This window comes from Citrus clementina, unplaced genomic scaffold (genome assembly GCF_000493195.1).
Source record: "Citrus clementina cultivar Clemenules unplaced genomic scaffold, Citrus_clementina_v1.0 scaffold_3, whole genome shotgun sequence".
NCBI lineage: Eukaryota > Viridiplantae > Streptophyta > Magnoliopsida > Sapindales > Rutaceae > Citrus > Citrus x clementina.
The window spans coordinates 38,128,726-38,151,819 of record NW_006262339.1 but is presented as its reverse complement, the minus strand read 5'-3'; the positions used below and the strand labels follow the sequence as shown (position 1 = coordinate 38,151,819).

The 23,094-nt window shown below is 33.0% G+C and overlaps 3 protein-coding genes and 1 pseudogene across 4 annotated transcripts; 3 read left to right on the top strand and 1 right to left on the bottom strand.

Moving 5' to 3' along the window:
• The first annotated feature begins 1,931 nt into the window (after positions 1-1,931).
• LOC112099953 lies at positions 1,932-6,603 on the top strand (annotated as a pseudogene).
• Positions 6,604-12,894: 6,291 nt separating this feature from the next.
• On the top strand, positions 12,895-14,586 carry LOC18045851 (RHOMBOID-like protein 13). The gene has a single exon (XM_006442932.2). The coding sequence runs from the start codon at positions 13,388-13,390 to the stop codon at positions 14,195-14,197; it is 810 nt and encodes a 269-aa protein (XP_006442995.1). The 5' UTR covers positions 12,895-13,387; the 3' UTR covers positions 14,198-14,586.
• Positions 14,587-14,853: 267 nt separating this feature from the next.
• LOC18045850 (protein ENHANCED DISEASE RESISTANCE 2-like) lies at positions 14,854-18,642 on the bottom strand. 2 transcript variants are annotated; one of them, XM_024189469.1, is made up of 3 exons: positions 18,481-18,642; positions 15,918-16,866; positions 14,854-15,377 (listed from the first exon to the last, which is right to left on the bottom strand). In XM_024189469.1, coding segments are annotated over exons 2-3 (942 nt in total). In that variant the 5' UTR covers positions 16,859-16,866; positions 18,481-18,642; the 3' UTR covers positions 14,854-15,376. The 2 variants fall into 2 exon arrangements, with proteins under 2 accessions (XP_024045237.1, XP_006442993.1); XM_006442930.2 differs by lacking the exon at positions 14,854-15,377 and having other exon boundaries at positions 15,914-16,866.
• A 1,536-nt stretch (positions 18,643-20,178) lies between these two features.
• LOC18045849 (protein STRICTOSIDINE SYNTHASE-LIKE 13) lies at positions 20,179-22,885 on the top strand. Its single transcript, XM_006442929.2, is given in 5 exon segments — positions 20,179-20,573; positions 20,576-20,603; positions 20,978-21,262; positions 21,367-21,534; positions 22,470-22,885. Coding segments are annotated over 5 exon segments (1,218 nt in total). The 5' UTR covers positions 20,179-20,236; the 3' UTR covers positions 22,870-22,885.
• Positions 22,886-23,094: the final 209 nt, after the last annotated feature.

The window sequence follows — 23,094 nt, the reverse complement described above, 5'->3', positions numbered from 1 at the left end:
CTTTAATTGATTAACTGAGTACACCACGTTATAATTAGGTAGCGGCCATAATAAAGCTACTACATTAGAGTTACAGATAATTATCGCACGATTATAGAGATAAATATTAAATCTATATTTATTGTTATAATTTTATAATGGGATATTATCATTTTACTACTAAAGTTTTTCTGACATATCAAGTCAGTACCATGATTTGATAAAAACTGCATTTTACTACCAAACGTTTAATTTGTTATCACTTTACTACTTTTCCGTTAAAAATAAGTTAATATTTAACGGAATATGAATTAAAAGACGATTTTGGCCATGAAAAGGAAAGAAATAACAAAAAAGAAAACTACAAATTACTGTAGCAAATATCCATTAATTAAAACACCTCGCATAAGATTTCCTGAGAATTAAGATGGTAATACAAATGAAAAAAGAATCTGGCAATGACAAACCTACACACAAGGATCAAAGAGATAGAAACAGATAAAATACTTCTGCTAGATATAAAAGGCTAAAGAGAGAACGCCATACAGACAGATTCCGATCAAACAAACCCATGATTGTAATCAGATCAAAAAACATGAACATGCGGCCTATAAAGCAAAAAGAAAAAAGAAAAACAAACAGGGCCACATTGACTGATTTTAGAGAACCAGCTAGGAATAACAGAGGAAATACAATCAAGCTGTTTCTTAGAGTAGATCTCCATCAAGACATTCCCGTTATTGTTGTTATTAGTCTCCTTCTCTTTGTCATCTCTCGGCCTCTTCACCGGCAAATCACTGGCAGTAACAAACCTAGTTTCCGCCATAACATATATTATTATTTATTATTCTCTCTGCTTTCAAACCCTTAGAAACCAACAACCACTTCACTTTTAATGAAAACTAGTTGCCGAGGCAACTCTTGAGAGTCAAGAGCCGCCACGCAAACACAATCGTGGTCCCTTTTTGCTGTATATGTAGAAAAAAAGAAGAAGCAAGCAGCAAGTGGTGGGAGAAATCTTTTATAAAAAAAAAGGAGAAAAGAAAAGTTAGAGATTTGGCTTTGCAAAGATGCGGCTCCTCTGTGTGTGTGTGTTTGTGTTTTGTTTGTTGCTTCTTGTGCTTGGTTGACCGTGAGAGAGAGAGGGCCCGTGAGAGAGAGAGAGATTGGAGATGGAGGGTTACAATTTTTTTACTTTTTTTAATTATTTACCTTGCAAGACTAAATGTTTATTTTCCAATTACAAATGCAGCGTTTTGACTTCAGCCGGAAATGTCTTAAAAGTCCTTACGACATCAGCAAATGTTTAACTGTGTTAACGGAATGGTAGTAAAATGATAATAAATTAAATATTTGGTAGTAAAATACAGTTTTTACCAAACCATGGTACTGACTTGATATGTCAGAAAAACTTTAGTAGTAAAATGATAATATCCCTTTTATAATTATCATTACTAACTTTAAGGTAGAGCAACTCTAAAATAACCTAAGGAAAATGCTAAGTATCAAGAAAAACGAGAGAAGGACGAGAGAATGAAGCATGTGGTGGGAGGAAAGAGAGAGAAAAAAAGCTGACAGCAAAGAGAGAGAAGAGATAATTCTCTCGTCCTTCTCTCGTTATTCTTGATATTTATCAGCACTCATAACCTAATCCAAATAATTAACGAGTTTCCTGCTCTTTTAACCATAAATGAAAAATTTGCAATGATTATGTTATATTCAGTGTTGTGAAAATGATGGCGATCGGACACCACGCTATACTTAAAGAAATTCCTAATTGGAATTGGACGGCTATAATTAATCCAACGAAGCGCTGGATCCAATCAAAGTGTCGTAATCTTTGCCAAAGCGTACCAAATTAGCATGCAAGACAATCAACGGCTCCATTATTTTCTCCGTATACGAGTAAACTTGAAAAGACATTTAGGAGAGAAGATTTTGACAATTAATCCATTGGTTTCAAATTATGTCCTCCGCTTGCAGCAAATAGAGCAACAACCATGAGAATGAGTAAATACAAGCCAGCCCAATGCTTTGCTAGCGCCCAGCCTGATACTGCAGCAGTTGTTAGGAGATCAGCAAACAACCAACCTTCAATTTGGGACCATGACTTTCTGCACTCATTGAGTTGCAACTTTACTGTATTGATTAATTATTATTAATCCTTTGTTCAGTTGAATTTGAATTTGAGACATATACCGTGATTTGATCAGCAAACTAAATTAAATTGTGCATGCAGAGCGAAAGTTACAAAAAACAAGGAGAACATCTCAAGGGAAAAGTAAAGACGATGACTAACGAAGTGAGTGTGACCAATAAGCCTCTGGATCAATTGGAGCTAATTGACAACTTGCAAAGACTTAGATTGGCTTATCATTTTGAGACTGAGATTGAGAGCATATTGCACAATATCTACAATAATAAGGATGATAAGTGGAAGAACGAAAATCTATATGCAACCTCTCTTGAATTTAGACTCCTCAGACAACATGGTTATAATGTATCTCAAGGTAATGGATGCATTTGTTTCACTACATCACTTACTTTGTCACACGCATGCATGATCTCAGTACTTAAATCGATTGATAATATATATATATATTATATGCAAAATAATGCAATTTTTCTAATTTGGTTGAGCACTGCATGCAGAGGTTTTTAGTAGCTTTAGAGACAAGAACAGAGGTTTCATTTGTAATGATTTCAAGGGAATACTCAGCTTGTATGAAGCCTCGTATTGTAGTTTAGAAGGAGAAAGCATCATGGAGGAGGCCTGGCAATTCACCAGCAAACATCTTAAACAGTGCCTGAACAGCAACAAGGATGATGAGGACCTGAATGAGCAAGCCAGGCGTGCCTTGGAGCTCCCTCTGCATTGGAGAATGCCAAGGTTGGAGGCAAGGTGGTTCATTGATGTTTATGAGAAAAAAAAGGACAAGAACCATGCATTACTCCAGCTCGCTAAATTGGACTTCAACATTTTGCAAGCAACTTACCAGGAAGAACTTAAAGACATTTCAGGGTAAGATTTGATGTTATCAAACGCTAAGTAATTGTACAGTTTAATCATATATGCAGATATTGTCATTCTCAGCTGGTGTGGACTCAGCCCTTTACAGTGCAGTAAATCCCTTGTATATAGCACTTCGACACAACTGTAAAGACCTAAGTCCTCACTTTATAAAGTGCAAATGTCTGCACCAGAGAGAACGATTCTCTCTCTCTCTCACTCTATATATATATGTGTGTGTGCGCGCGCGCGTGTCATAGTATTGTAATGTTGCTTTGCATTTGCCTGTGACTATGAAGGTGGTGGGAAGATAAGGGTCTTAGAGAGAAATTAAGGTTTGCCAGGAGCAGGTTGATAACATCCTTCCTCGGTGGCCTGGGGATTGCGTTTGAGCCTCATTTCGCTTACTCCAGGAGAGTACTCACGATCGCGGGAGCTCTAGTTACAGTCATTGATGATATTTATGATATCTATGGTACTTTGGACGAACTTGATCTATTCACTTATGCTGTGGAGAGGTTTGTTGGCAAATATTCTTATACCTAATTAATTAATTATGCTGCTAGGTAGCTACTTCTCAAATATATATGTATATAATGTTAGGAAATTGAACTTACTCCCAAGATCACTCCAAGCAATTTATCAAGCAACAAATTAATAAGAAAATTAAATGGAGAATACACCAATCAAACAACACAAGATTTACGTAGAAAACTCCAAATCCGGAGAAAAAACCACGGCCGTTGTCACAAGACAACCATAGAAAAATATTCACTATGTGGAAAATTATTACAACCACTCTCAGAAATAATTTTCTCTCACCCAAGCCCCAAATACATAATCCTGAGAAATACCCCTTAACAAAGCAAACTCGTAATACCCATATTCAGGAGCCAAATGCTCCTTCAATATAACTACATGCTTAAGAATATTTCTCTTTCTCAATTTCTCACCAAAACTTGGATTCCTTCTCTGGGATTTTGGATGCCAAGCTCTCAAATGAGAGCTTCCTTTTATAGGCAAGATTTTACCTAAAATCAAGCCAATTTTTCAACATTCAATAGCCACCATTTCAATAGTTTTGACCACTTCTAATTGCTAATCAAACTTCTCGACTATCTCCAAATTGAATTCAAATGATATCTTCCAAATTGACTTTTCAACTCTTTTTTTTTTAATCAATTTTCAACAATCTCCACCTTGATAAAAAAAAAAAAAAAATTTCATAACTAATGTTACAAAGCACTGTCTTCACCAACAGTCATAATTCTCAACATAGAGAATTATCATACTCCACCATAAAGAGTATACCACTTAGAATTAACCATTCTAAGATTTTTTTCCCGGCACATGTCGAACATATCCGCTGAAAATTATGGTGCAATTCTCATGCTTGGTTTCCCTGAGAATTCTTCAGCCATGACATATAACTTTTCCACCACACACCTTGCATTTATCCCAAGCCAATACCCGCGTGCAAACTTGTGGACCCCACTGATCATAACATGTTCTCTTTTATGGCAACTTGGAGATCTACATGCCAAAAGAACTAACCCAGTCTCCTATCAAAAGGAAACTCACCATCTGCGAGAATATCAGTGTCTCCTTTACTGATTTTGGAGTAATTTACCGAGCCCACTCCACCTGCTTGACAATTTTCTTGAGGTGCCAAAATTGTCCACACCTTCAAATCTTTGTGCATACCAGATTGGATACACCTTTGACTTGAATTCTCCACAAGCCAATAAAATCATTCTCCCATTAATTTTTCAACAACATCAAACTTCAACCAAGTTTGAAAAACACCAGCTGCTGATATTTGCTTCATATTCTCTTCACCACAGATTATTTGGATTGGCTCCCACTGCTTCACGTGAACAGTACCGTATACGTGAATAGTACCCCGACACCAAAACTTCAATCAATGGCTCTGATACCACTGTTAGGAAATTGAACTTCCTCCCAAGATCACTCCAAGCAATTTATCAAGCAACAAATTAATAAGAAAATTAAATGGAGAATACACCAATCAAACAACACAAGATTTACGTGGAAAACTCCAAATCCGGAGAAAAAACCACGGCCGTTGTCACAAGACAACCAGAGAAAAATATTCACTATGTGGAAAATTATTACAACCACTCTCAGAAATAATTTTCTCTCACCCAAGCCCCAAATACATAATCCTGAGAAATACCCCTTAACAAAGCAAACTCGTAATACCCATATTCAGGAGCCAAATGCTCCTTCAATATAACTACATGCTTAAGAATATTTCTCTTTCTCAATTTCTCACCAAAACTTGGATTCCTTCTCTGGGATTTTGGATGTCAAGCTCTCAAATGAGAGCTTCCTTTTATAGGCAAGATTTTGCCTAAAATCAAGCCAATTTTTCAACATTCAATAGCCACCATTTCAATAGTTTTGACCACTTCCAATTGCTTATCAAACTTCTCGACTATCTCCAAATTGAATTCAAATGATATCTTCCAAATTGACTTTTCAACTCTTTTTTTTTTAATCAATTTTCAACATATACACATGTGAAGATTTTTCTTTTCCACAGATGGGACATCAATTTGCTATAAAGCAGCTTCCAGACTATATGAAAATATGTTTCTTTGCGCTTTACAACTTTGTCAGTGAAGTTGCTGATCACATTCTCAAACAACAGGACTCAGATCAGCTTCTCAGAATTAAAAATTCAGTACTTCCCGTTCATTTCCTTTGATTTATCCTATCCTCTTTAAATTAATAAATGGTAACTGGGATTTTCCTGTGTCATGTGCATCAGTGGCTAGGCTTATTACAAGCCTTCTTGGAAGAGGCCAAATGGTACCACAATAAGTACGCCCCAACACTGGAAGAGTACTTGAAAAATGCTGCGTTATCAATATCAGGCCCTTTGATTACAATTACTGCATACATTTCTGCCACAAATCCGATCATAGAGAAGGAACTGGAATACCTAGAAAGCAATCCGGATTTAATTCAATGGTCTTCTAGGATTTTCCTTCTTCTCAACGATTTGGGAACTTCATCGGTATATTATTACACCACAATGCATTAAATTCATATAGTTGTTTTTAGATAATTTAGCTAGTGCTGACCTACGTTGTGCTGAGTTTTTTAAAATATATTGTAATTGGTAGTTATTGGCTAAGGGGAAATATAATAGACGCATGACAGCAGGATATTCTAAAAAACATTGCACAAACTTAAGTGATCAGCACTAGATCTAAATTCGTCCATTTCCTCCCCTTTATGAATTGATTATGTATTATTTTTTCCCATAATTCATCAGGACGAGATACAGAGAGGGGATGTTTCTAAATAATCCAGTGTTACATGCATGAAACTGGTGCCTCAGAGGAAGCTGCCCGTGAGCACATCAAGGATTTGATAAGACAGATGTGGAAGAAGGTGATGATGGATGTGTGCAGAGCTAGTAATAATAAATGAATTCATATTGAATCTGCTGAGAGTTGCCCATTTTATATATCTACATGGAGATGGGCATGGTGCTCAAAAACAAGAGACTATGGATGAAGTTTTTGCATTGCTCTTTAGAGAACAGTAAACACGTGGCCTTTACTTCAGCATAAGCCGGTACCAAAGGCCGATGAATATAAGTAACGGATGACTGGTCACGGATTCCCAAATAGGTATTTCATGTTCGCTATTTGACTTTTCTTCAGAGTTTGTCTCTCTTTCTTTGCAATATTTGTGATGAGAGATAATGTTCACTATATTCCCCTAACCGCATGTAATGCTTTTCTTTTATTTTAACGAGTTCTCTTCTTGCCACTTCGGCCTTGGCCGAAGTGGTGGGCTGCTGCCCTCACAAGCATTGTGAGGGGCTAAATGTTCTTTATACTTCCAAAAAATCATTCTTCCTTGCGAAATGCGAGTGGAGTATGGACATCCCTCTCCTGTGAGGGGTTATTTGTTTGGGCATGTACTTCATAGAATTCAATGTCATAATATAAGTCCCAATTATGTATATCTGATTGTAAATATCAGTATAATATCTCTGCTACAATAGCAGTTGTTGTAAATATCTGTGTAATGCAGTAATCTGATGATTAATCAGTATTCAAAAAAAAAAACGAGTTCTCTTCTTTGTGAAGGTTTACTAAAAAATCTTTTATTTTAATAAGTATTCTTCTTTGTTAAGGTTTACAGAAAAATGTTACGTTGCATATTGAGATCAAGATTCAATGTTGAATCAATGATTTTGATCTTTTAAATTTTTTTTTATTTTTTTAATCTAACAACCTTTGATTCAACACTAATTAAGCAAAAAATTAACCCAACAGTCAGAATTGAATTCTTGTCACTTAAGTCTGGCTCAATCCAATTCTCACATGAGATAATTAAATGCTAGCTAAAATAATATGAGATGACAAAGATTGTTAAGTATGTTGTTGTACTTTCAAGCATGAATTATTGTATAGAATGTTAAGATGAGGAAAGGATTTTGATCTAATTGGTACAAAATAGATATTTATCAAACATTTAAGCTGGTGTATTATTAAAATTATACTGAAACACTAAAATAATTGCAAGTGATCGATCAACAGTCGACCAACCCAAAAATAAGAAGAGGACAATTAGATCATGATGTTTCTTATTTTTACTGTTTAAAATTTTATTTATTTTTAATTATGTACTCATTACATTCGTCAACATTAAATTTACTTGTAAGAAAAAAAATCACAATTCTTAAATTCTTAAAATATTAGAACTCTACCATCAATCTAATATATGATGTGTTAGGGCAGATTTGGCATGCTTAAAAATCACATTTTATCCTTCTACAATAAAATCATAATATAAGAGACAGTAATAAATTATTATAAAATTATTGAGACCTAAATGGAAGAATTAAAAAGAAATATAAGTTAACAGTCATTCTCTCCATCAAATAATATTAATATATTATAGAGAAAAAAAAAATTCTTTTCGCCCATAAAATTTTAATTTAATAACCCATTCTATCCTTGTTTTCTCGAGTTTGTCGCTACATGTTAACAAGGCCCTTTAATGCCTCACTCCAAATGAAAAAAATTAATCTCTTGACTTGATTTATGGTCGTTGATTTTTTTCTCCTTCTTGAATATTATAACGGATTTTCTCAAAGCAGACTGTTGAATTACTATCTATGTACGTGGCCGAAATCACGCTTTCATTTTCAGACACGTACCCTTGCTTTTCAAGATGGGAATTGCTTTACTAATTCAATTGTGTTACCAATGATGTGACCTGACCCAAAATCTGTGAAATCTTGAACTGACTAATATATAAATGCCAGTTATCAAAATAGATAATCTTCTGGTAATTGTAATTTGTATAGGTAAGAGTATGTTTGGGATTGTATTTGGAAAGTTTAAAAATGATTTTAAAAAATTAAAAGTTTATTTTAGTATTTATTAAAATTTTTTAGAAACTATTTTTAATAAAATCATTCTATCCTAGCATATTTTGAAAAATAAAGAAAGAATAGCTCTTTAAAATTTAATTTTAAAAATCAATTTTATACGTAGGGCTAGTTTGAAAATGCTGTAACTTTTAAAATAACTGCTGCTAGTTGTGCTGTAAAAATAATCAGCTATGAAGAGAATGAATTAAATGTTTGGTAAATTTTATTTTCAGAAGTACTGTGAGTTTTGAAAAATATTTATGAGCATTTGGTAAATTTTACTGTTAAACTATTAAGAGAAAATAAATGACTAAAATATACATATTGTAGGATAAAATTTACTTATAAAAACATGTACATGCAATATGTTAATTGTATATTATAATAATTTTAACTAAAAATAAAATTTATAATATATTGATTTTATTTTTTATTTTTTTGTCTCAAAAAATTGATAACTAAATTTATAATATAGTGAAACAAATTTAATAATAATTCAACCAACAAATTGATATTAATAAATTGATATTGATGAATTATAATAAAAATTTATTAAAATATTGATTTTGTTTCCAAATTGAATAAGGATAATTTTGGGTTTAGGTAATAATTTTAAGGATATTTATGAAATTGTATTAAAAGATAAAATTCATTCTCAAAATTATAATCTAAAAGATAATCTCTCTTTACTTTTCAAAATCAACTGTAGGAGAGGCTGATTTTAACAAAAGTGATTTTGAGTTTTTTTTACCAAACACTAAAATTACCTTTTAATTTTTAAAATCACTTTTAAACCTCCTAAAAGCAATCCCAAACGGGCCCGTAATCCAATTCAATATATATTCTCATCTATAGTATATTATAAAAATTCAAAATTATCCTTAATTTAAGAAATAAAATTATTAACTTTAAAGAGATTTATTAACAAAATAAAAAAATAAAATTAATAACATAAAATCTTTATTTTGGTTATCAATTATTATATATACCCAATAAAAAATATTGTATATACATGTTTATAAATGTGTGAGTAAAAAACTTTATTCAACATTATGTCCAACTAAGTCATTTAAATTCTTATAGTAATTTAGCAGTAAGAATTACTAAATACATACAACTGCTTTTAAAACTCATAATATTTTTTAAAATATATTTTACTAAATATTTAATTGATTATCTTCACAGTTAATTATTTGTACAGCACAAGTTGTAGCAATGTAGCAATTATTTTAAAACATACAGTATTACCAAATTAGCTTTAAGGAGGTCTAAGCTACATAATTTTGTATTCAATCGGAAGCTTAATTTGTAATGGATTTTTTTTCCCCCATTGTATCTTTATTATTTGTTTATTATTGTTCACTTATCAAAGCACTGAAGAACTCCAATGTATCTAATATCTCCTAATTATCAAGAACCAAAACCAAGTGCAACTTGTAAATTGTTTATGAAAACTCAAAAAACAAAAGAGTTCAACTTTTAAATATTGCAACGAGATCAAAGTACACATAATGACTCCTATCGATCACTTGAATGATTATCACAGATCTTATCCCCAAATTTCTTGAGAGGGATACATACATATATATAAACTTATATATCGATCAATTCTCTTTTGTTCAACCATGGCATTAAACATCCCACACTCATCACAGCTGCCGAAGATGGCACAACAAATTTGACCTTGAAAACTCTAATCCCAAGCCTTCTCTTCGATACTTCTTGTCGAATATCCGAAAATATTCTCATCGCTGCCTCGTTCAACTCCTTTAGAGATCCCTTGAACTTCTTATTGCACTTATTTTCTTCCGAAAATTGGTAGCTGCTCAAGAAAGCTCGTCTTGCATGCCAATAGTATTGGAGGTCATTGCGATTTCCACTAGCATATCATCTTGCCACTTATCCGCGAGCTTTAGCGACTCGCTTTGATGTATTTCCGGATAATCGAACACGATGATCGGACGAACTTTGACGTTCGGCATTGGAGAGAAATGAAGATGACTCGATCATAAAGTGGCTCAATTGTTAGTGAGATTTTGGGGGATGGATGAGAGATTTTATACTTGTAACGTGATAGTTCTCAAAAAGATAGTGGTTGAACCATTAAGGAACGTGTGTGAACAGTTGGTGGCTCTGGTTGCAACCAAGGCTTACTATCCTTAATTACATACTGATTTAACTAACGGCAATGTTTGTTAGTTGGTTATATTTTATAAAAATGAGTCTTTTCCATGTTCGCCTAAGCAAATATTATAAAGAAATTTTATATTTTATATCAAATCTCAAAGAGTATGAATACAAAATAACTATGAGGAGGAATTAGGTAACCCTGCATTCCTACAGAATTATTATTATCATTATCAAAGTTATTGTTGACCAGGCTTAGAATGGGCCTACAAAGAGCGCAAGAGTTGCGTAGGAGGGTGACTAAGCAAGAACAATGAAAGAGCAATAGACATGTGCGTGTCCCGAACATTATTTAACGTTAACTTATGTTGACAGGTAGCATCAAGTGTCACCAAGGCTTGGGCACGTTTACACAAAAGTAACTAAAATAAAAGTCAAATCAAAAGTCACCTACACGGACCTTCGAAAGAAGTAATTTGAAGAATGTTATGATGGCTCGAAGATGAAGAGCCCATCATAGAAGCCCAAGGAAGAGGATGCGGCCTTAGTCCTAGCCCAAAGGAAAATCGACCAACCCACTGCACTTAGGTAGAGTTTACTTTTTAGATTGGAGTGGGAATCCTGAGGAGTATGAATCCTATGATTGGGAGCGTGGAGTGAGATTGGGAGTAGGTTGTTTACTTGCACTGGAATTGAAGCATGGAATGAAGATCAGAATCTAATTTATGTGTTTACTTTGTCTTGGATTGGGAGTAAATAGTTTCAAATTACAATTTTATCCTTATTTAAAGAATAATAATTTTTAATTACAAAGTTAATAAAAATATATTTAATGAATAAACATTTATTTTATTATATTTGTAAATTTATAATAATAATTAATATTCTTAATTATGACCATCACAATTTTTATTAATTTTAATTTTAATTATATAAATTAAAAATTGTTGATAAGGGCAATATAAATGAAATATTTTTACTATTAACATAGTATGAAATTAATATTTTCTTAGAATAAACTATTTATTAGTATTAATTATTAATATTAAATAAATATAATACTATAATTTTTAAATAAATATAATATTATTATATTTTCAAATAAAGATGGTATATAATAATATTATTAATTCTCTATTAATATAATAATATTATTTTTAAGTAAATTAAACTTAGAATCAAACCCAATTATTATTTAGTTAAATATAATAATATTATTTAAATATTTATTAAATATAATTATAGTAAATTTAATAAAAAGAAGGGTAAATATAAAATGAAACATTATTTTATTTAATATAATTATATTAAATTTATTATTTATTAATATAATATTATTTAGTACAAAATTAATATTTTCTTAGAATAAACTATTTATTATTATTAATTATTAATATTAAATAAATAAAGTACTATTATTTTAAAAATAAATATAATATTATTATATTATTAAATAAAGATAGCATATAGTAATATTTATTAATTCTCTATTAATATAATAATATTATTTTTAAGTAATTTTAACTTATAATCAATGCAAATTATTATTTAGTTAAATATAATAATAATATTTAAATAAATATAATATTATTTATTTTATTTTATTAAATATAAAATATTAAATCAAATTAAATTTAATTTAAAAAAAAAGGTAGAAAAGGGAGAGGTGGGAGTGGATTCCCACTCCCACTCCCCACTCCAAAAATAGGTGGGGCCCACAGAGTGGGATTCCTAATCCTTCCCTAATTAGTTGAAGTAAACACTGGAGTGGGAGGAATCAACACTCCTCACTCCCACTCCAGAAAGTAAACACAGCATTAAACTTTAGGATGGGGGCGAGAGTTTCCGCCTATAATCATGAATCGCATGTGGCTAATTTTGGTAGTATTTAATAATTTCTTCTCTTAATTTTCAAAAATGATTTCATTATTAATCCTTGATTAAACTGATGGAATATTAATTACTTGGTGTATAGTGGCGAAAGAGGGAATTTAATTACTATTAATGAGTGAAGGGAATTTAATTACTAGCCATGCTATGATTAAATATTAAAAAAAAGATTGTTTTTTAACTAAAACCGAAAAATTTGGTAATCTACAATTTTTTTTTGACTTAATTTACTTACCATATTGCTCTGGTGCTGTTAAAAGCTCTATTTAAAAAAAAAAAAAAAATTATTGGGGAGGAGTGGTGCTGCTAAAAACTTAAAATTAAGCTTTTTGACAAGGATATTGAAGACCAATTCTGAAACATGAAGGACATTTTCTAATATTAAGACATATCTCAGGGGTACCATCGAAAATATATATCTTGTTAATGGACTGGCGTATGGCCACAGAATAGAATGACCCAGAAAGTCTAGGTAGCCGAAACGCAGAATTCTGAATCGATCGATTCAAAAGCCCAAAGGTGAGAAATTTAAATAGCTTAAAAATCCTGACATTGTTAGTATGAAAATTGTAATATTCAACTACTTTTAGGGTTTCCTTAATCGTAGTTCTATTTTTCATGCACTTTCTAGTGGATTCTTTGAAAAGGAAAGTTACTGATTGTTTCTTAAAAGAAACCCAGATTTGTTTTGTGTTGATTTATGGTTGGATGCCATTACAATCGCATTTTTAAGGGGTTTCTTGATCTGGGTACATTGATTTAAGTGGGTTTTGATTTGGGTTTTTTTATACATTTGAAGAAGTTCTAGGTTTTGATAGTGCCCGTGATTGTTTAAGCTTTGATGGAGCTATAGTTCCTTCTTTGGGATTTACATTGTTGATGATTACGATTAGCTTAGCTTGAGGCATTAAACAAAGCGGAGGAATTGTAAAGAGAGTAACTCTAAGGGGTTGTCATAAATGGGGAGGCCATTGTTTTATGAGATCATGGAGAAACCAGCTACGAGTTGTATAATTGGAATATGTAGTGTAATATGGTTTTATATACAGAAGAAGAACATTGGGTATTCGCATGTTGGTTTGAGTTATGAAACTGCAGTTGATGGACACCATTGGAGGATCATTACATCGGCTTTTTCGCATATAAGTGTTTTGCATCTTGTTTTTAACATGAGTGCACTTTGGAGTCTAGGTGTTGTAGAACAGTTAGGGGATGTTGGTCTTGGCACGGCATATTACCTTCAGTACACGCTTGTTTTGGTTGTCTTATCGGGGCTGCTTGTCTTGGGGATTTACCATTTATTGATACAAAGATTTAAGCTTGAGTATTTTCGGAGAGTGACAGCTGTTGGGTACTCTTGTGTTGTTTTTGGGTGGATGACGATTCTTTCTGTGAAACAACCCTCTTCAAAGTTGGATCTCTTTGGGTTTCTTTCACTCCCCATCAGTTTTGCACCATTTGAGTCATTGATTTTCACTTCAATTATTGTTCCACAAGCCAGCTTTCTTGGGCATTTATCAGGAATCATTGTTGGGTATGCTATAGCGTGGGGCTTGATTCATGGGATGAATAATTACTGGGCGCTTTCTATGTTGGGATGGATTGTGCTTGTGTTTGTGTATAGTTTGAAGAGATCTGGTACATATGATTTCAACTTTCTTGAGATTGAATCTGTTACAGATCCATCCTTGCCTTCTGTGCGGTTTATTGGAAATGGTAGAACTTTGCAGATGAGTGCAATTCCAGTTGAAGGTGTTGAGATTGTCTAACTCAAGATAGTCTAACTTTCCATTAAGATATTATCCTTATTCTTGGAATGTGGCTTGCTTCACTCAAGAGTCATCTCCTGTTGATACTATGTAATTTTGCTTTGTCAAGCTTTGTGGTCTTAAATTGCTGGGACGTTCTTGTCAATGAAGTTTTTCAGGTTTTTTAACTCTCTTCTGCTATGGTCATACATCCTTCCAGGAGCAACATTTAGCTTATGGGAACGGCTGGTGCATTCTGTTGCAGTACTATGTGAGTTGAAAGGTTACCAATTATTAATCTTGTCTTGGTGTACTTTAGAAATGATTCTCAATGTTTGTAATTTTGTGATTCTCTGGATCTGCTGATTCTGATTTTTTTTATAAATTAGTAATATTGTTTCACCATTTTTCTAAAGAAATGGTACAAATTGAAAAACTTACAATACAATGTTTCTTATTCGAGTTCTCTGTTTCTATATTTTGATTTTGTTAAATGGCTCAGCTTTTTTCCGTTACTAATGCAAGTTTCTAAATACCAAAACTCTAGGATGTGATATTATGCACTGAGATGTCATCCTGCAAGTGGTAATACATCAAGAAGTTCTTTTTTTTTTAAATAAATAAATAACACGAAACATCACACTTCCAACATCTAATAACAATTGGCAACAAAAACTCTTGCATAAGGTGTCGGATGTAACAAAAATGTTACTAGAATGACCATTCACCTAATAGAACTACAATTACTGTAACATAAAAGCTGCTGCAACACATTTATATCAACAAAAAGAACAGGCTAAGTATGCGCTGAGCACAGGATTCATGAACTACAAACAGAGTTCATGGACCAAATCCTGCATCATTTGATTAAAACATCTAAGAGAACTCGAATTTATAAATGATCCAGGATTTGAGGGCAGAATCTATTTGTAATTTATGCACATAAAGTATTCAAATGAACCAAATCTATTACCACATATAAATATGATGTTTTACCAAGCAAGCCCAGGGATCTAGGGGATCTATATGACTGCCCTTCGAAAATACCCCATTAGAGTGCAATCAATTACAAGTCAGCAATGCTATGAATCATGTAGCGGATGCTGCAAGCATTAAATCAATGCTATTCAATAATAAATGAGAAACAACTACATCGATCCTCAATGGTAACAATTGTCGCTGTCAGAAATGCCCAATTAATCTGCAATTATCGAAATGATTCTGTTAAGTACAACAATCTATAAAATGAAGAAATATCCAAGGAAAAAAAATAAATACAATAGCCAAGTTCCATGATTGGCTGATAATGTAAATGTAACAGGAAGCCCTAGATATTACACGATTTTCGCTTTTATGAGAATCTTGATTTTTGATTTTCCTTGGCTACAAATGTAAGATGAAATATGTGCTGAAAGTTAAATGGTGACGCATCATCATTCTTGTGAAAAAGTAATATACTGATGAACTTGCAAACTAAGAGAAGAATAAAACCGCCAGAGTGTTTGCAAGAGAGAGATTTTCTAAAAAAGATGAACTGGACTTTGAACATCTAACGAATTTGTAAAACTATAATATTCAGGTGGTACCAGCAACAAAAATATGATTAATCTCTTCAGAAAATGTTTCTTTTCTCTATCTGTTTCATTATCCATTAATACAGACCAGAACACCAACCTTCAGTTAAATTCTAATATGCTTCAAAAAATAAAATCTAACAGTGATCATAGAATAAAACATTTACCATTTTCTAGAGCCTTCACCCTGGTCTTCCTGATGAACTGAACCATTAACATGAGCTGAGTTAGAACCACCTTCATGTGCACCTGGGTGCAAAAAGTGAGAAAACCCCTCGCCAATTGACTTCCAGAAACGAGTTGGCAGAGAAGACTGCAAACTACCAGCATTTCCATATGATCCGGGTTCGACTGAACAAGCTGAAGCAGGGTTTAGTTCAGAGAATCTGAAAGCTCCTAATATTTGTTCGGGAAGCTCTGATTCAGTTTGGCTCTCAAGTAGGAAAGCCAGGTCAACAGTCAATGTAGTAATGTACCCGAATGCTAGATGAACTATTGCTTTAGCCACCATGGATGAACCAATATCCATATCTACTTCTAGGAAATTCTCTCCTACACAGTAATTACATGAAAGAGCACGCCCAATTACACATATGGCCTGCTCTCCAACTGCTTTTTTCACTATCCAAGGACCTTGAACAATGTTGGCAATCAGTTTAAGCCTTGAAAGCCTAAAAGCATCATCTCCTTTTAAAAACCGGTCAACCAGAGATCCCTCTGGGATTGGTTTTGTGGCCACAAAGTAAGCAATGGCACTGTAATTTTCTTTACTCGGAACTTGTAGATTGAAAGCCCAAACAAAAGGCTTATCACCTGTTGGAAATGCTTCCTCAATAGCCTTCCTAACACGGTTATTCTGATGGTTTAAAACCGCACCAATCTTCGTATAACTTTTAACCCAATCAAAACCGAGAGGCTTTAGAATGTATTCACCAGCAGGGATTTTAACCTTGGTTGATAAATAATCTGGACCTCTTACCATAAACCTATCTCCAGGTGGGGTTGCCCAACCATTTGAACAGTTATCTGGTTCAAGATACGGCACAGCTCCCCCTGATTTTACTTTCTTTATCCATTCAGGCTCATTTATGCTATCAGGACCGGCCATGTAATGACCTGGATAGCATAAAATATATCAGGGCAATCAAAGAGCGAATAAGAAAGAATGTAGATATAAACTGGTTAATGACTTCAACTGTTATATTCTTATTACATCTGACAAATATAATGCACTTTCTAGCCTAATGCGCAAAAATTGTTACATAAAATACGTGTAGGGACTGTAACCATAAATACAAATGTCTATAATTGATTTATATTTACTACCGCATTGATAGGTGCTTGCTTATCTTAAAAAAGGGGATTCAAAAAGAAAAATCTACTAAAATAAACACAAAGAATTATATGGCCCGATACTCAGGACATATTCCGCCAGCAATTACCAAACCTCCATTCACAGAAGAATAACCAGACTTAAGGTTGTTCATTTAATAACCATAAGCAAACATCTATAAGTGCCACAACCATCATGATATGCAGATATTGTATCATTGGGTCGCAATTAATGAAGGAAAACTCTTTGAAATTTTTCCAACAGATACATTTAGTGCAAGCCAGCTTCATTAAAAGCTTAATAATTTAGTAAAACTCTGGAAACAGGACACTTACAGTTATGAACAATAATTTCCCAATCCTTCTTCAGTTAATGACTTCATTTAATGATCAAAGCTCCCAAAGCAAGCATAGAATACTATGATATATCCGATGATGTAATACAAGAAAAATACATTGGGATGGTTATCCTATGATCTATTGATAATGTATTAGCTCGTTAATTCATTGTCCATAATAAATTATTAGGTATTGGGAACATAAAGAACAGCAGTACAAGAATACACCGCGGTACGGAAACAGTTTCTTTGGGTTCTTTTGAGTGAGTAAATCAAACCAATAGGCCATAAAGAAACAAATAAAGGTTACTGATTTCAAAATATATGGCCACCCAACCCAGACAAAATCAGAGGTATAATGAAAAGCAAATTCACAATCCTAGTCAAATTATTGCATTATGATGTATTACTAAACGCCGATCAACCAAAAATTAATGACAACTGTAGGTGCACTAGTCCCACACAGTGTAGCAAATAACCAACTGAACTTCATAAAAGAAAATAAACAACAAGCAGACTTTTCTGAGTACAATGGATCACTAGATTGTCATATTAGTCATGAACTCATAACAGTCAAATCACCGTGTAATTAGCAATCCTGCCTTGATCAAAACCTTCAAAGTAAAATCAAACATATAAGAAGCATTTAATTGATTTTTAGGGATTACAAAATTTATAAAAGTCATACCTTTTAACTCTTTCTCACATAACCCGGATGGAACAAATGTGTAAGGAAAAAAAAAAGGGAAAAAATTCTTCCAGAATATGTCTGCTTTTTCCCCCCTCTAAATTGATCACATTAAACATCAATATAAATAGCCTCAATAATTCAAAACCTAACTTAAAAAAAAAGAAACGATTTTAACAATTAAACGTGCAGCAAAAGGGACAATCAAGTAAACAAGAAAATTTGCAGCAAAAGGGCAGTTAAGTAAATAAGAAATCTGCGGCAAAAGGGCAGTTAAGTATCAAGAAATCCATTCCATTTTTTAAAAAAAAAGGTAAAAAAAAGGACCAACTACACTGATTAATCTCGAAAATGTAGATATAAAACCCTAACCTTGAGGTGAAAAGAGATTACTCAGCAATGAAAGCTCCTCAAAAGCATCAGTTGCAGAGATAATGAGATCACAAGTTAGGGTTTTTGTTGTGTGATTGTTTTATAAAATAAATCTTCATGGGGAGCCTTCTTCTTCTTCTTCAAAAGCTTTCTTTTTCTTTAGTTTATTTTAGAAAAATAAAAGTAAATATTCCATTTTTCTTTATCCTAATTGCTATTGGTATAAGATGTCAAAGGTTAATTTGTAAAAGTAAAAGGGAATGATCTGGTGCCACGCACGCTATCCTGCTTAACCGTAGACGGACGTCAGATCGATGTGACTCATCTCTGACCAATTACAATCAGCAACCTGGCTAATCGTAAATAGATAGTTATGCGAAGAGTAACTAATTTTAGATTATCAAATTTGTATTTTCAAAATACATGTAAATTAATTTTCTATAATTTGTTTAAAGTAAACTCTGTGACTACCGTATTTTTAAGGTATTTTATTCTATAGTTGAACACTATGAGACAGTCAAAATTTATTAATTTTTATTGATTATCTGATTAATGTTCAGGCTATTGAGTATAAAAAATTTCACAATAAAATAAAAAGATTACGTAATTTTATTAGGAAATTTTTTTTGTTAATTTGTATAGAATAATAATAGAATTTAATTAAGAAACCATTATCCCAGTTTAAGTCTCAAAAAAGATTTTGCTATTGGATTTGGAGAGATTCTAACACGAATGAAATTGCTTCGTATTTTTTAGTTATTAGAATTAACTTTATATTTTTGTAATTTTTCAAAAAAGAAAAATGGGGTTTTATTAAAAGTTTTAGAAGTAAAGAGCTCCATTAATTCTATAAGCAAATATTAACTCTTACCTTCATAATTACAAGTTAATTTCAGAAAAAGGAAAGAAAATCAACCATAAAGATCACATTAATAGAAATTAGATAATCTTGTGCTTCGGGAGCAAAATCTCACTTGTGTACAGAAAACTGAGTAGGCTACTGAAAAGTTATACACAATTGGAAAAAAATAGACCATAAATAAGCTAATTTGATAAAACTTAGGCCTGTTAAAAGATATCGTTCCCAAACACAATTCATGTGGTTGCCAAAATAATATTTTGGACCTAAAGAAAATTGAATCACAATCAAAGCTTAGTACACACAAGTAAAAAGATAAAAGCAATTTCAAAGATAAACGAAAGCAAATATTTTTGGAGACTATAACAAACTAAACCCCCATGCTGAGAGTAAAAACTCTCTTATATAATTTGTTACGACCCTTTTAGTTGTATTCTTTTGTGTAAAGTGATGATCGTCTCATCTCTCAAACTCTTCTTCCAAATGATCTCATGTTTATGCATTTGGAATCATCATTCGTCATGCGAGCTGTACTTGTCTCTAATGTGTGTGTGTGTGTGTGTGTTCATAGACATTTCAAGCACAAAACCTGCACACTTTTTCTTGCAAGGAGTTGATAAATATATTTCTAGCAATCGATTCTATCACTCACTATAACAAATGAAATAATGCCAAAAACATGATCACTAACAACAGATAACCTACTTCCAATCCAACCTCAAAGCTATCTATATATCACACTCGCTCCATGCTCTCTAACTTCAACTTATCTTCAAACAATTATTGCTTCATGTCACCTCAGTAATTAGCTACCCCCACCGAAAAAGAAAAACCCTATAAGGTTTCATATTAATTTCTTCATCACTATCACCTTCAGTCCGATCTTTCTTTTCGTCCATGGAGAAAAAGAACCCTTTAGTAGATGAAACTTTGTTGCAGCATCCATTTCTCTTTGTTCTTGCTTTGGTGCTAGGGTTTCTGATAATGGATCCTCTTCAAATGGGGCCCCTCGGCGGCCACGAGTTCCGGCCTGTGAAGCACGACATTGCTCCGTACAGGCAAGTCATGCAGAGCTGGCCGAGAGACAACCTCAGCCGGCTGGTGACTGGGAAACTAGAGTTTGTCGACGAGGTTTTCGGCCCAGAATCCTTGGAGTTCGATGGATTGGGGCGTGGCCCTTACGCTGGTTTAGCCGATGGACGTATTGTTAGATGGATGGGTGAGAATGTTGGATGGGAACATTTGCAATTGTCACTTCAAATTGGTGGGTTTAATTTCTTAGCTATCTTTAAATAATAAACATCTAAAGTGGGTTGTGTTAGTGTCTGCATGATATGTTGTATCTGACCAATCAAAATATGTCATTTTGTTGATGACCCCATGACGGGTACCACATTTTTTATCTCTAGTTTAATGGGTCTCTCATAACACTAAAGTATATGGATATACTACGAATCCCACCATAGGACCTACTAGATCTACCAAAATAATAACTTTTGATTAATTAGATATACGATACACGATAAGACAATGTGCACAATTTTTTTAAAAAAATATTCACAACATATATACATTGTTCTGTTACCTTTAATTTGGTATTTCGAGCTAATTAATTACATTCAAAATTTCACCTAAAAGGTCAGAGAAGCTTTGTGCTAGAGGAGTAGACTCAACTACAGCAAAGCAATGGAAGCATGAGAAATGGTGTGGTCGACCTCTTGGCTTGAGATTTAACAAAGATACTGGAGACTTGTACATAGCCGATGCATATTATGGCCTCCTTGTTGTTGGTTCTAAAGGAGGGCTTGCGACTCCTTTGGCAACTCAAGCGGGAGGAAAGCCAATTCTCTTTGCCAATGATCTCGATGTTCACAAAAATGGATCAATCTTCTTCACGGACACTAGCAAAAGATATAATAGAGTGTAAGAATTTTCATCAATTTTTTTGTTAAATGTTCAAAAGTGAGTTTTGTAAATTAAGTCAAATTATTTATGGAGCTCTATTAATTAATTTTGTTAATTTGCAGGGACCATTTCTTTATCTTGTTGGAAGGAGAATCAACTGGTAGGCTTCTCAGATATGATCCTCCGACCAAAGCAACTCATATTGTGTTAGATGGCTTGGCTTTTCCAAATGGAGTACAATTATCTAAAGACCATAGCTTCCTTCTATTTACTGAGACTACGAATTGCAGGTAACAATCCTTATCAGTCCCTCTTTTATTGAACCTAATTATAACTAACAACGACTTTTAGATCAAGTGATTAAAGCTTCATTCATTTCATTTCATTTTTTTTTTTTTTTTTTTTTTTTTTGGCAACACAATTTATCATTGCCCAAAAACCATATACTGAAACTTTGAAAGTAAGCAATTTAAAAATGATAACTTTTAATTGATGGCTAATGGTGTTGTACCTGATGGCCATCAACTATCCACTAAACAGCTAGGCCTTTCTTACGCTTTAATCAATTCCCTGACAATTTGTTTTAAAAAGTTTGATGATTTCTTGATCTCGACAACCTCCAATCTGATCCAATTTGGGTCACGTCTATTTTCATCAGATCCATTTTTCACGTGAAGAAGCTTATTAGACAGTGGTGTAGCTAGAAAAACAAATTAATGAACAATGGCACATAAATTTTGAGCGACATAAAATACAAACATCGAAGAAAATATATACAATATCTAAAATTTTACTATATAATACATAAGTCTTAAAAATAAGAGGTTTGGATTTCAAGCCCCACTCACGTGTGTGTGCAAATATATATTCGTGTGATTTTTTAAATAAATTTTAAACCTGAAATATTTTTAATACTTTTTAAGCCCAAATTTAATTTATTTAATTAGTCCAATGAGAGCAAATTTATAATTTTACTGAACTAAAAAGAAAATGTCTCCCTCAATTTTTGGGCTAAGTGGGGGTAGCTGCCCCTCCTTGTTCCTTATTGGCTTTGCTACTGTATTAGACTAGAATGATGGCAAATTAATTAAAATTTTGGATCAAGCGATCGATACAACATTAGTTCCAGCAGCTGCTAACAAAAGAACTTTTAGGAAGCACTTTCACAGTCATAATCCTGGTTCTCCACTAAAATAATGTGCACTTTTTGGCTTTACTATCACAGGCTGATGAAATATTGGCTAGAGGGTCCAAAAACAGGAACCGTGGAACTTGTTGCTAACCTTCCAGGTTTCCCTGATAATGTAAGAATAAATGAGAGAGGCCAATTTTGGGTGGCAATAGATTGTTGCAGAACAGCAGCACAAGAAGTGCTCTCGCATAATCCTTGGATCAGAAGCATCTATTTTCGGCTTCCGATTCGAATGAGCTTCTTAGCCAGGGTGATGGGGATGAAAATGTACACAGTTATCTCACTCTTCAATGAAAATGGAGAGATTCTTGAAGTGCTTGAGGATCCAAGAGGTGTGGTGATGAAGCTTGTGAGTGAAGTTAAAGAAGCACAAGGGAAGCTGTGGATTGGAACTGTGGCTCATAATCACATTGCTACTCTTCCTTATCCTTAGTGATTAATTATTTAGCAGGCTTAATTTCATTTTGTTCTAACCTTTTTTTCTTTGATGTTTTGTATTATCAACTATAATTGATGATGTTCCGAATTTGAGGTTCTTGATGATCACTGGGGATTTATTTGTGTAAAACTATTGATAATTATTATGATTAGAACTTTTAGCTTTTTATTGATGATTAATAATCAGGCGATAATATTTCGTGCTATATATATCAAGATA